The following is a 14,934-nucleotide window of genomic DNA, read 5'->3' as shown; positions in this document are numbered from 1 at the left end:
AGAGTGACTCAGATAGTGGGCTCCGAGTAGTCTTTGAGCCATCTGATAGCCAACAAAGTCCTGACTTTTTAGGGTTCCCCAACAGTGGTCCTGTTCACAATGTCACTGAACAACAGACTCCTGCTCTACTGATCTTCAGTTCTGGATCCCCAGGCCCTTTGGCAGGATGTATTCCGAATACGGTGGGACAACATCGACGTCTGTGCCTTTCCCTCGTTCTTCCTGATAAGAAGGGTGCTCAACAAGGGTAAAATCATCCTCAAACCTGGCAATGACCCTCATAGCTCTGCTATGGTGTGCAGAATGGTTCCCAGACCTTCTTCAGCTGCTGACAGAAGTCCCAAAAGAACTCCCTCCACAACGCAACCTTCTTAGACAACCTCATGTGAACATCTTCCACAAGACTGTAGGATCCCTACGTCTTCACGCCAGAGACTATCCAGCATCTCCTCACACAGAGAGGCTTTTTGCAACAAGTTGCGAGAAGGATGTCTGGATACCTACGGAAATCTTCAGCTGGTGTTTACCAGGCTAAGTGGACTGTCTTCTGTGGTTGGTGTTGTGGAAAGGTTATCTCTCTCCTCGATGCCGTTATTCCAGTAATAGCGGGGTTCGTTAAATACCTTCAGGAGGAAAAGCTTCTCTCGGTGGTGAAAGGCTATTGCTCAGCCTAGAGCCTCATCTTTAGACTGAAAGGAGTTAACATTTCCTCCTCGGAATTGTCTCTTCTCATACAGAATTTTGAGCTTACCTGTCCTCAATCAGAAGTTATACCACCTCCTTGGAACATGGTTCACGTCCTTTGGTCTTTGAAGGCTGCCCCCTACAAACCATTACACCAGACATCGGATCTTCACCTGACCTAGAAGACGGTTTACCTTCTCACTTTGGCCTTGGCCAAGAGAGTTGGTGAACTCCGTGGTCTTTCCTACGATATCTCCCATTCAAGGGGTTGGGGAGAGGTAATGCTTGTCTTCATCCCTCAGTTTATCGCCAAGTCTCAAAATCTGGGAGTAGCGGATCCTAGATTCAGTCCTTTCTGGATTTGGGGTCTTCGAAATGCAACCGATGATCTAGATCAACTGCTACTTTGTCCAGTGAGGAGTCTGAGGTACTACCTCAAGAGAACCGTAGGAGCTCGCCCCCGAGTGACAGCACTTTTCGTTAGCACAAGGAATGCTAAGGGAAAGTTCACCAAAAACACGATCTCTGCATGGATTCGCAAGGTCATAGACCGATCGTTAAATCCTGATACTTCACATGCAAGATGACCCAGAGCTCATGACATTAGGGCCTTTAGTACATCCCTAGTATTCAAGAAGAACCACTCTGTGACACAGGTCTTACAAGGAGGTGTATGGGTCAAATGACCTTCACTGCCCATTACATGCAAGATGTTAACCACAGGAACATGGAGACGTTCTCCAGTGTTCCTGTGGGGGCTGCACAACAAGGGGTTTAGACTCCTTAGGCTTCTTGATGGATAAGTAGCAGATTGTGGAGGGCATAGGTTACCCAGGATTAAGTCTGGGTGAATGATGAGAATGACTGGCTCTTTCTTTCTTTTATCTTCCCCACTTTTGGGGAACAGCACCTACAATACTCTGCAAGCTGGTCTCCTCTGTCTGCAAGTAAACCATTTCCCTTGTGTAACCTGGTATAGAAATATATATTTGTTACATCCCCATACCCCCTGGCGAAGTGGGATTGGGTAACGTCTGTGGTTGGTTCAAAGATTCGTACATTTCTAAGAATTCTTACCTAGACTAGTCACACTGCTAGTATTACATCAATCACACAGGTTGCTCTGGCCACTAAAGCTTTTTATTGCATGAAAGATTTAGCTAGGTATTAGGGTTTTCTCCCTTTTACATGCATAGCACAAAGGGGGGAAACCCCAGGTCAAAAGCCAGCCAGTAGGGTTTGTAATTAGTGTCAGAACAAATGACAATTTTAAAGTACTTTGTATGTTTCCTAACAATACAAACCTTGACTTCTTTATACAAATTTGGCCTGCCATCACCTATCCCCCTCCAAGTCCTGCCTTCAATCAAAAGTGACAAGACAACACTGGTGTGTGTGTGTATGTGAGCGGGGTTGCTGGTACTACCCCCTAGTCCCTACCCCCCGTTAACTAGCGGTGGGGTAGTTGCACCTTGCTAAAAGTCTTATGGCTAGTCTTCCAGCGTTGCCGAAAGTATATGTTCCCTAATAAAAAGCTCAAGGTTTGTGTCATTAGTAAAAATACAAATTACTTTAAATTTGTCTTATTTGGTTTTATCCTCTAGTTATGTTTGTATGATTCCAATTTCAATATCGCAGCTTTAGCTTTGTATTTTTATGAGCTTTATATATTTAAAGAAATTATACTTATACTCTTTATGGGTAAAAATTGTCTTCCCCTTCCTGCTCTGCCTTTTTTCATTCTCTTTCCAAGGTTCCTGTCACTAAGCATCTTTGACAGGCCACTATATAAGGGTAGACTAAGTCACTTATATCTTTAAATTTGCTGTGTATGATAAATACATGTTGTTCTTATCTGTTGCTTCTCATCTTGGTGCTACTTTTAATATTAGTCACTCATTTTGTTACTGCTGTATTTTATTGTACCATCTCTCTTTTTTACCCGCTATTGTTTTTAACCTTTATCATATTGATGTGTTGAGTATTTTTTAAATACTTGCAAATTAATTCCAAGGCTTTGATTATTTTATATAGCCTTCCATAGTTTTGTCAGGACAGCCAGACTAAGATCTTTGTCTTTCTAATCTTCATTTTGGCCACATTCATCACAAAGTAATTATTGTAGGAGTAATGTCTCATCTAGACTGATATTCAAACAATTGTGGCACATTGTCATTCATAATAAATATTTCATGCAAGCAGCAGAGATAAAACTGAAAGCATTCCTTTTATGATCCTCAAACTCCCATAAGATTCGGTCATCATTTATAGTTGTAAGGACAAAGAAATATAATTAACTGAAAAGAAAGAAATGTGGAATAATTTTGGGTGCAACATTTTAACAACATGAATTTACTACCAGTTCAATCTAGCTGCCTTCTAGATGCTGATTAAATTGCTAGTTAGGATAGACAAGAAAAATAGGTCTAATTGTTTTTGCACTAGCAATTGCAGGTGGGTTTCTTAAGTCTAGAAAGAGCAGGTCATAAAGTTTACTGTAAGATACTAAAGATTTTTTCTCATTTTAGGTGACTCTACAGAATTTCGAGCTCATAATAACTCAGTGCGATCAGTGCATTTCTCGCCTGATGGTCAACAGATAGTTACTGGTTCTGATGATAAGACTATCAAGATATGGAATGTCCATCGGCATAAGTTTGTGTGTTCTCTGCCTACGCATACAAACTGGGTAAGTTTAAAAAGTGGTCTTGATTTAATATGTACATTTACATTAAGCTTCCATGCACTTGCTTGTTTTCAGGCTTGTGAAGAGTGTGATCTTTCCTGTGAAAGACTAGAACAAGAAATCCAATAGGACAAGAAAATACCAAAGAAATATTGCCCTCCTGCTCCATGGCCAGTGTATCAACCTGCACAACACAGACTTAGTAAGTATAAGGAAGACCTACAGATTCAGGCTCTATTGAATCCATCACAGCACCTCTTATGCTGTAATATGCTGGATACACAATGACACATAGTTGAAAATCAATACTGATACTGGAGTAGAGGCTGCCTGGTTGCTGATATGTGCTCAAATACCATCTTTTATTTTCGGAGTAAGGATCATGCCTCCTTCCTTACTGCACTTTAATTGTTCAGTGGCTGCTTACCATTTGGTAAGGGTAGAAGAGAGAATTGAGCTGGGTTAAACAGGTCTTCTAGGAGAAGGACACTCCAAAATCAAATCATTGCTCTCTAGTCTTGGGCAGTGCCATAACCTCTGTACCATGGTCTTCCACTATTGGGGTAGAGTTTGCTTGCTTGATGGTACACTCGGGCACACTATGTTATCTGTTTTCTCTTCCTCTTGTTTTTTTAAATGGTGTGTTGGACAGGCTTAATAGAAGGGCCATGGATGCCTGGATGTTTATCAAGAGTTGGCCTTTTCCTTATCCGTTTCTTTATATTACTCACAATTATTCATTTTCAAAACCATCCTTACTGTCCTCTCTTCAGTTGAAGTGGCTATCCTGGAGGATACTTAGTCTTGCATGGTGTGTTGGCTCTGCCATGTTAACTAATTTTATCCAACATTTTATGCTTAGTCTATGGTTTGTATCTGTCACTTTATCTATTTCTGTCAATATTGTTTTTATCATTATTTTAAAGCTTGTTTTCAAGTATAATGAATTTTTTATTGCTTTTAATCCTTATCCTATCTGGAGACAGCAAAATCCAGAACCAGTATATCCTCGACTTTGCCAGGGTCATTTACTATATTGCAGTGTTTGTGGACTGCATGCCAGTATTCAGGGCCTTCCATTTACCTCCAGACAGTAAGATATTCTTTTATGTTCAGAAACTTTGGTTTCTCAAATGAGGCACTGATCTCAGCTCATTATTGCAGGTTTTAAGAAAACAGTAATTTTTAAATATTTAACTTAGCCGGTGAATATATAATAGCTGCAACTCTGTTGCTCGACAGACACATACATAAAAACTCGCCAGCGATCGCTATACAGGTTGCGGGTGTGCCCACCAGCGCCAACTGTCGGCCAGATACCACTCTCGATGTAAACAAAACCTCAATTTCTTCTCTGTCGACGTGTCGACAAGACGTACTTTACTCGCTGTTGAACCTGGAGTTTTTCCCATCATATTTGGTGAAGTACTTTAATTTGGTTTGAGCTTTCGCAGTACAGGTGTTTTTCTTCAAATAAATCCTTGAACTCTTTTTTGAATCGGATTAATTGTTGATGACTTAGATCGTTTTTTGGAATTTTCCCTTGACTAATTCAAAATGGCTGACCCTTCTCAAGTTCCCAAGTTCAGAAAATGTAATGCTAGGGACTGTCATAGGCGTCTTCCAAAGGCTTCTCTCGACCCTCACACTGTTTGTTCCAATTGTCGTGGTAAAACCTGTCAATTGGAAGATCGGTGTGAGGAATGCGTGGGCCTTTCGGAATTCGATTTTATCGAATTTGATAAATATACACGCAGACTAGAGAGAGATAGGGTAAGGAGAAGTTCTTCTAGGTCGGTAGATTTTTCCTCTCCACATGCCCCTGAACCTAATCCTTCCCCTGTAGTGGTTGTTCCTAACCCCCCTCCTAGCACTCAGGATCCGTCGATGCAAGACATGATGCGTGCTATTCATGCCTTGGGGGAGAGAGTTGAGGCATTAGCAAGTGACCGAAATCAACTCATGGCGGACGTAAAGGAACTCAAGTGTCAAAGTGCCACGGCGGAAAGTGTTAAAGTGCCTAGTGTTTCTCAAAGTGTTGTGAACAGTGTTGCGCTCGAGGGTTCGTCTGTTCGTGCCTGTCGTCCACCTAGTCCGGGACCTCTTGCAAGCTCCCAAGCCCAGGGGAGAAGCAATGTCGTACGACTCATGGGTTCGAGAGGCCTTGATCAGCGAACAGACGTTCCCTCTATGGTATCAGGCGTATCTCTCCAAGATCGCCCCTACCAACGTAAGACGAGAGAGCCCATTTTTACCTCGTCGTCCGAAGGTGTTTCTCGTAAGAAACCTTGGACCAAGGTCTCCAGACCTTTAAAGCGTAAGTCGGTCCCTTCAGGACAAGTCCAACGTCCCGGTTGTAGCCACTGGGACAGTTCGGACCCGTTGCCGTCATCTGATGACTGCTCGCCGCCTAAGAGAGGCAAAGTTGTGCCGTCTCATTCGCTAGCCCCGTCTGTTACCGCACCTGCTTCCGTAGACCCTAAATGGGAGTTACTGCAAGACATGCAGTCCAAGCTTGCGTCCTTGATGGAGGACTACAATGCTGAGAAGATTTCCGCCGAACCTACTGGCCATCAGCCATCCAAGCGGTCTGTTGTGCGTCCTGTTGACGTTGATGTAGCTTTCTCGCGTCAACCAGTTGGGGTAGTACCTCCACCGATGCGACCCAGTGTGGATTTCCAGCCGCATGTTGACGTTAGGCAACGCACTGATGTGATTGGTGACGTTCAGGACGTTCATCAACCATCAGAGTTGACTTGTTTTGACGCGGTGCGTCAACCTCCGCAACCCGGTATGGTGTTGACTGCACAACCCAGACGGTCTAAACAGTCTCGGGTGGACGCTGTGCGTCCTCGCGCACCTGTGGTTGTTGACAGTTCCCAGACTGTTCAGCAGTTACAGGACGCTGCGTCCGGCTCCGTCACGTATGCACCAGTGCGACCGGACTCTGCGAGTCAAACGTTGCCTACTCCTTTGCCGTTTTCTCATCAGTTATCGGATGAGGAACTGTCAGATGAGGACGTTGCTGAACCACACCCTGATGATCAACCTTCAGAACTAGATGAGCCTAAAGCAGTTCAACCATCCTTGGACTTTAGAAAAGTCATGGCTGTTTTTAAAGAGTTGTTCCCTGATCACTTTATTTCTGTGGCTCCTCGTTCGCCGCCGTCAGAGTTTGTCTTAGGCGTTCCTACTACCATGCCTGCCTTTACTAAACTCGTTCTCTCTCGCTCTTCCAAGAGAGCTTTACGGCTGTTAGGCGATTGGTTAGAGACCAAGAGGAGTTTAGGGAAGACAGCATTTGCCTTCCCCCCATCTAAACTCTCGTCTAGATCGAGCGTCTGGTATGCCACGGGAGAAGTTCTCGGCTTGGGAGTTCCTGCCTCTGCCCAGGGCGACTTCTCAAGTCTTGTAGACTCTCCCCGCCGCCTTGCCATGAGACGCTCGAAGATTTGTTGGTCACCTTCGGACCTGGACCACCTTCTTAAAGGCATATTTAGGGCGTTCGAAGTCTTTAACTTCCTGGACTGGTGTTTAGGAGCCCTGAGTAGGAAAATCTCTTCTGCAGATAAGGATGTTTCCTTACTCATTATGTCCTGCATGGACAAGGCCGTCCGTGATGGGTCCAACGAACTTGCCGCTTCATTCACGTCCGGAGTCCTGAAGAAACGAGAGTCTCTGTGCTCTTTCCTGTCTGCTGGAGTGACGCCATGCCAAAGATCTGAGCTACTCTTTGCGCCCTTGTCTAAGTGCCTGTTTCCTGAAGTCTTGGTTAAGGAAATTGCCTTGTCTTTAGTGCAGAAGGACACCCACGATCTAGTTGCGTCCTCGGCTCGCAAAGCTCCCCCTTTGCCTGCCTTGTCTGCTAGACCTAGGATAGACACTCCAGCGTCTCGGTTTATCCCGCCCTTTCGTGGCAGAGCCTCCAGCAGGGGAGGTGCTCGTGCCGAAGGGAAGAGAGGGAAGAGAAAAGGATCCAAGTCCTCTAAGGGCAGAGTCTGACTGCCCGCAACTTCAGACAGCAGTAGGTGCCAGACTCAAGAACTTCTGGCAAGCCTGGGAGAAGAGAGGCGCAGATCAACAATCTGTGAGGTTGCTCAGAGAGGGGTACAAAATCCCTTTTGTACGCAAACCTCCTCTAGCGACGTCCCCCATCGATCTCTCTCCCAGGTACCGAGAGGAAGAAAAGAGACAAGCCCTGAAACTGGAAGTGTCTCTTTTGCTAGAGAAGGGAGCGGTGGTCAAAGTCTCGGACCTTCAATCGCCGCGGTTTTACAACCGTCTCTTCCTAGTAGCAAAGAAGACAGGAGGTTGGAGACCGGTGCTAGACGTCAGTGCTCTGAATGTCTTTGTCACAAAGACGAAGTTTACCATGGAGACCACAAAGTCAGTCCTAGCAGCGGTCAGAAAGGAAGACTGGATGGTCTCTCTAGACCTAAGGGACGCCTACTTCCACATCCCCATTCACTCAGACTCCCAACCTTTTCTGAGATTCGTCTTCGACGATGTGGTGTACCAGTTTCGGGCCCTGTGCTTTGGCCTAAGCACAGCTCCTCTCGTGTTTACGAGGCTTATGAGGAATGTGGCAAAATTCCTCCACTTATCGGACATCCGAGCCTCCCTTTATTTGGACGACTGGCTTCTCAGAGCCTCTTCCAGTCATCGCTGTCTGAAGGATCTCAATTGGACTCTAGATCTGACCAAGGAATTGGGACTCCTAGTCAACTTGGAAAAGTCACAGCTGGTCCCATCCCAAACTATTCTGTATTTAGGGATGGAGATTCACAGTCAAGTTTTTCGGGCTTTTCCGTCGGCCCCCAGAATAGATCAAGCCCTGCTCTCCATCCAGAAGATGCTGAAGAAAGAATGCTGCTCAGTCAGGCTGTGGATGAGTCTGGTAGGAACGCTGTCATCCCTGGAGCAATTTGTCTCGCTAGGAAGGCTACACCTCCGTCCTCTTCAATTCCATCTGGCTTTTCACTGGAAAAAGGACAAGACGCTAGAGGCGGTCTCGATCCCGATTTCCGAAAAGATAAAGTCTTGTCTGACTTGGTGGAAGGACAATATCAGCCTACGAGAGGGTCTTCCCCTGGCAGTTCAGATTCCCAACCACGTTCTCTTCTCGGACGCATCGGACTTGGGCTGGGGCGCGACGCTGGACGGTCGGGAATGCTCAGGTCTGTGGAACTCGAGTCAGAGGAGCATGCATATCAACAGCAAGGAGCTTTTGGCGGTTCATCTGGCCTTGATAAGCTTCGAGAATCTCCTTCGAGGCAAGGTGGTGGAGGTAAACTCGGACAACACCACGGCCTTGGCGTACATTTCCAAACAGGGAGGTACCCACTCACTGACTTTGTACGAGATCGCAAGGGACCTGCTCATCTGGTCAAAAGATCGAGGCATCTCCCTAGTAACGAGGTTCATCCAGGGCGACTTGAACGTCCTAGCAGATTGTCTCAGTCGGAAAGGTCAAGTAATTCCAACCGAATGGACCCTCCACAAGGATGTGTGCAAGAGACTTTGGGCGACTTGGGGTCAACCCACCATAGATCTCTTTGCAACCTCGCTGACCAAGAGGCTTCCAATCTATTGTTCTCCAGTCCCGGACCCAGCAGCAATACATATAGATGCCTTCCTCCTAGATTGGTCACATCTAGATCTTTACGCATTCCCACCATTCAAGATTGTCAACAAGGTACTGCAGAAATTCGCCTCTCACGAAGGGACAAGGTTGACGTTAGTTGCTCCCCTCTGGCCCGCGAGAGAATGGTTCACCGAGGTACTTCGATGGCTAGTAGACGTTCCCAGAAGTCTTCCTCTAAGAGTAGACCTTCTACGTCAGCCACACGTAAAGAAGGTACACCAAAGCCTCCACGCTCTTCGTCTGACTGCCTTCAGACTATCGAAAGACTCTCGAGAGCTAGAGGCTTTTCGAAGGAGGCAGCCAGTGCGATTGCTAGAGCAAGGAGAGCGTCTACCATTAGAGTCTACCAATCGAAGTGGGAAGTCTTCCGAGACTGGTGCAAGTCAGTTTCCGTATCCTCGACCAGTACCTCTGTAGCCCAAATAGCTGATTTTCTCTTATACCTGAGAAAAGTACGATCCCTTTCAGCTCCTACTATCAAGGGCTACAGAAGCATGTTGGCCTCGGTCTTCCGGCATAGAGGCTTAGATCTTTCCAACAATAAAGATCTGCAAGACCTCCTTAAGTCTTTCGAGACCTCTAAGGAGCGTCGTTTGGCTACTCCTGGGTGGAATTTAGACGTGGTCCTAAGATTCCTCATGTCAGACAGGTTTGAGCCTTTACAGTCAGCCTCCCTGAAAGATCTCACTCTTAAGACTCTTTTCCTGGTATGCTTAGCCTCAGCTAAAAGAGTCAGTGAGCTTCATGCCTTCAGCAAGAACATCGGGTTTTCGTCAGAAAAAGCTACTTGTTCTCTGCAGCTTGGTTTCCTAGCCAAAAATGAGCTACCTTCTCGTCCTTGGCCTAAATCTTTCGATATTCCTAGCTTATCGGAGATCGTAGGCAATGAACTAGAAAGAGTCTTATGCCCTGTTAGAGCTCTTAAGTTCTACTTAGCTCGTACTAAACCTTTACGAGGCCAATCTGAAGCGTTATGGTGTTCGGTTAAGAAACCATCCTTGCCTATGTCAAAGAATGCTTTGTCATATTTTATCAGATTGTTAATACGAGAAGCTCATTCACACTTGAGTGAGGAAGACCGATCTTGGCTTAAGGTTAAGACGCACGAGGTTAGAGCTGTAGCAACTTCCGTGGCCTTTAAGCAAAATAGATCTCTGCAAAGTATCATGGACGCAACCTATTGGAGAAGCAAGTCAGTGTTCGCGTCATTTTACTTGAAAGATGTCCAGTCTCTTTACGAGAACTGCTACACACTGGGACCATTCGTAGCAGCGAGTGCAGTAGTGGGTGAGGGCTCAACCACTACAATTCCCTAATTCCATATCCTTTTAATCTGTCTCTTGAAATGTTTTAATGTTGTTTTTATGGGTTGTCCGGAAGGCTAAGAAGCCTTTCGCATCCTGGTTGATTTGGCGGGTGGTCAAAGTCATTTCTTGAGAGCGCCCAGATTAGGGGTTTGATGAGGTCCTGTTGTATGGGTTGCAGCCCTTGATACTTCAGCTCCTGGGGGTCTGTCAGCATCCTAAGAGGATCGCTGGGCTCCGTAAGGAAGACGTACTTACAAGGCAGAGTAATCGTCTAAGTCGACTTCCTTACCAGGTACCTATTTATTTTGGTTTTGTTATATTGATAACTGTCAAAATGAAATAAAAAACTCTTAGCTTATACGATGTAAACATATTTAACTCTGGTCTCTACCCACCTCCTTGGGTGTGAATCTGCTATTATATATTCACCGGCTAAGTTAAATATTTAAAAATGATATTTTAATTATAAAATAAATTTTTGAATATACTTACCCGGTGAATATATAAATTAAACGACCCTCCCTTCCTCCCCAATAGAGACGCAGTGGGATGAGAAGAAATTGAGGTTTTGTTTACATTGAGAGTGGTATCTGGCCGACAGTTGGCGCTGGTGGGCACACCCGCAACCTGTATAGCGATCGCTGGCGAGTTTTTATGTATGTGTCTGTCGAGCAACAGAGTTGCAGCTATTATATATTCACCGGGTAAGTATATTCAAAAATTTATTTTATAATTAAAATATCATATTGAAATGTGATGCAATTCTTAGGGCAAGGGGAATGGAAAATGGCTGTCTGCTAAAGAAAGTGATGAATGCAAGAGTTGATGGGAGAAGTACAAGAGGAAGGCCAAGGTTTGGGTGGATGGATGGAGTGAAGGAAGCTCTGGGTGATAGGAGGATAGATGTGAGAGAGGCAAGAGAGCGTGCTAGAAATAGGAATGAATGGCGAGCGATTGTGACGCAGTTCCGGTAGGCCCTGCAGCTGCCTCCGATGCCTTAGATGACCGCGGAGGTAGCAGCAGTAGGGGACTCAGCATTATGAAGCTTCATCTGTGGTGGATAACGGGGGAGGGTGGGCTGTGGCACCCTAGCAGTACCAGCTGAACTTGGTTGAGTCCCTTGTTAGGCTGGGAGGAACGTAGAGAGTAGAGGTCCCCTTTTTTGTTTTTGTCTCATTTGTTGATGTTGGCTACTCCCCAAAATTGGGGGAAGTGCCTTGGTATATGTATGTATGTATGTATATATATATATATATATATATATATATATATGTATATATATATATATATATATATATATATATATATATATATATATATATATATATATATATATATATATATATATATAATAATATTATGGTAACTTTTACATGTGAAAACAATGAACAATGCTAATCTGAAGTATATCATATCTATGACATGAAAATGATAGGATTTTGTAAAATATTATGATTGAGAAAATAAGAAACAAAATATGAAAAAATAAATCGTGTTTACAGCTATCAGAGCTTTCAAGAACTTGCATGGCTGGTGTTTTGGTGGCGTTGTGGGTTGGAGTCAGGGAGGGTGAGAACCAGGGATGGTTGAAGAATGACACACTACGTTACACTCTGCAAAAGTCTTTCTGTGTGATTTGAGCATGTATGCCAACATAGAAATACACTAAAATAGCTCTTACATAATCATCAATAAAGACTAGAATTGCAAGTGTTTCAGTTGATGATAGGGTGCGATGTAAGGATCCCTACGTCTCTAAGCTGGGGGTTGTCAGTGGCTGTTTGAGTAATTAACTACAGAGAGTTGCATGATTGTACATGGTAACAAAACAAATTAAAATAGCGCTTACACAATCAGGAATAATGGCTAGAATCCCAAAGACTTCGTTGGTTGGCTAAAGAAAGGAGAAGGGGCTAATATCAGGGAGAGGAGTAGCTTTTTTAATGAAATTCCTTAAATGTGATATAAGACTATGTTTTGTACTCTTTTTGTAGGATATAAGAGTGATTTGAACCCATATGGTTTTTATTTGTAAATGACGTATCTGGGGTGTCATCATGTGTAATACCGAACATGTTTTGATGTCGTAGAGAAGTGGTTAATCCTGTTCGGACAGATTACAGTAATCTTAAATTGCTGAACTGGGGAAAAGTAATTAAGCAAGCAGAGAAGAGATGGTTGCCACCCTTTCAAGTTTACCACTTACAATGTAAATTACAATTTATCAGGTTGCGAGTACTGTGAATATGTGCAGATTAAAAAGAATTATTTCCAAATCAATTACTTTGCAGATATTTTTGTCTCACGAGGTCATTTCCAGTACAGTAAAGTCTTCTTTAGTTATTGATGCTTTTGTAGAAATGGATAACAAAGTACAAATCCTAAATATGGTTGTAAAATGTAGATACAGTATCCTTAAGTTGACCTTCAAATTCCAATGGAGGGTTTTTTCTTCCATGGTTAACATGTATATCAAGTTTTTTGCTATAAGTATTGATATTATAGTGTTTTAAATCAATACAGTACTGTATTATATATGCATTACAGGTACGATGTGTTCGTTTTTCACCTGACGGCCGGATGCTAGTCTCCTGTGCTGACGATAAAACAGTGAAACTTCACGATATTCACACTGCTAGTACTCTGCACAGCTTTCCAGATCTTAGAGGATCATCTACTCATGTTGCATTCCATCCATCTGGTACATGTATAGCTGCAGCAAATACTGATAATTCTGTTAAAGTAAGGTTAATACATTTTTTTATTTTAGTGAATTGCCAAACATTTTACTCTCAAGTAAATTCATGTCTGTGTCACCTTCATTGATATAATTGTAATTATTTTTTAAAGTGGTATATGAATGACTGGTCTTAAATTTGGAAAGTATTTAACATGATTCTCTTAAAAGTAATTTTATCTCATTGTAGATCTATGACATAAGGACACGCAAGCTATTACAGCATTATGATGCCCACTCTGCTCCTGTTCTCTGCTTATCTTTCCATCCCTCTGGTGAGTATGAATTATAATATTCTTTAAGCACTTGTTTGCTTTACCATCTTTAACTGTTAGCTGCTGAAAAGACATTGATTACTGTATGACATGTCATGAATTTTACTAGTAGTAGTAGTATTTTTTTTCTCCTGCCCCTTCCCCAGTTATAGTTTTTTCTGACTTCAGTAACTGTTCCTCGTCCATTCTCATCACATGCCTGAGCCATCTCAATCCATGTATTGTACTCAAATCCTTTTTTCCAGCTTCTGAACAATGCATCTCTCCACCATTTTCTCATTCATTAAAAGATCTTCCTTATTCAAATCTCTTCCATTTCCTGTTTATACACATGTTTCTGCTGCATATTAGAGTGTAGGCATTATGTACCCATCATCAGTTTACTTTCTTTACTATTATGAAACATTTGTTTACCATTATTTAGACACTGCCTTTCCACTTCTTTCATGTTGTCAGCACTCTTATTGCTGTATCAACTAATGCTGCACATTCATTCTTTTTTTTTTCTCCAGGGTAACAAATATGTTTTACCTTTTTTAAGAATACTGCTGTCTTGCCCATTTGCTTTTTTTATACATTCCAGTCATCTAAAATCTTATCAATATGGATTTTTAGTCCAGAACACCTTGTTACATTTGTTACTTTCAGGGCACTGTACCTAATACACTCCTACACCTTTCACACAATAAGTGCATAGCTCCACTCCATCTTACTTGAGTATATTAAAACCTGGTGTAGTGAGTATCCCTAATTTCTTTTGGAGAGAAAGATACTGTACCTAGTTATCCTTATTAAAGGCCTAATCCCTCAAGCTCATCAAAAGTTTGATTGCAGAGTATCTTTCTGCTCGTGAGTTAAACATTTTTCTCGATGAAAGGTATTAAGAGAAGTTGAGGGGATGTGAAATCAAGTTTTGCCAAACCGTATTTGAGAGAAGATTGGATAACCTTTAGAATGATAGACTTTCGGTTCTGTAGTCTGTGGGGGTTTTGTTGATTTTATTTAGATGATTATTATTTTTATATTCATTAGTTTTATTGCTTAATTTAGTAATGTTGTAATGCTAGTTTCTAGCACTGGCAAGGTTTGAGGGTGCTGTGGGGCAGGATTACTCAACTACAGACTACTGCCCGGCGCCCGCTGTGGCAGACTACCCTGAGTCAGAGAGTTCCTTCATAGTAGGGCGGATAACCTTAAGATTTTATCAAAATAGTTAATTTTATGATACAAATATCAAACTTTGCATGAAGGTTCTTTATGGTGTTCTCATGAAAATAAAACTGTGAGCCACTCAAATTTTTCATTTATCAAGATGGGCGCCACATTTTTCAATATTAAACTTACCCGATAATCATGTAGCTGTCAACTCCGTTGCCCGACAGAATTCTACGGAAGGGATACGCCAGCGATCGCTATACAAGAGGGGGGTGTACTCACAAGCGCCACCTGTGGCCAGGTACTGCAGTACTTCTTGTTGACACCACTTCAATTTTTCCTCTGTCGTGCTTCCGGCAAGACGTTCATGGATACGCTTATAATTTTGGAGTCTTGTTCACGGTTTTTGGTGAAGTATTGCTCTAAGATTTCAGCTTTCGCTATTC

The 14,934-nt window shown here is 43.1% G+C and overlaps 1 protein-coding gene across 3 annotated transcripts in view; it reads left to right on the top strand.

Annotated features, from left to right (window-relative positions):
* Nucleotides 1-14,934, top strand: part of LOC137654652 (POC1 centriolar protein homolog A-like) — a 99,504-nt gene that overhangs the window by 44,236 nt on the left and 40,334 nt on the right. For all 3 annotated transcript variants that reach the window (XM_068388476.1, XM_068388477.1, XM_068388478.1), the window contains exons 4-6: nt 3,213-3,373; nt 12,869-13,063; nt 13,249-13,333. In XM_068388476.1, coding sequence (XP_068244577.1) covers nt 3,213-3,373; nt 12,869-13,063; nt 13,249-13,333 — 441 coding nt within the window. The remainder of the gene's footprint in view (nt 1-3,212; nt 3,374-12,868; nt 13,064-13,248; nt 13,334-14,934) is intronic.

This window comes from Palaemon carinicauda, chromosome 15 (assembly GCF_036898095.1).
Source record: "Palaemon carinicauda isolate YSFRI2023 chromosome 15, ASM3689809v2, whole genome shotgun sequence".
In the NCBI taxonomy this organism is placed as follows: domain Eukaryota; kingdom Metazoa; phylum Arthropoda; class Malacostraca; order Decapoda; family Palaemonidae; genus Palaemon; species Palaemon carinicauda.
This window is presented reverse-complemented; position numbering and strand designations above follow the sequence as displayed.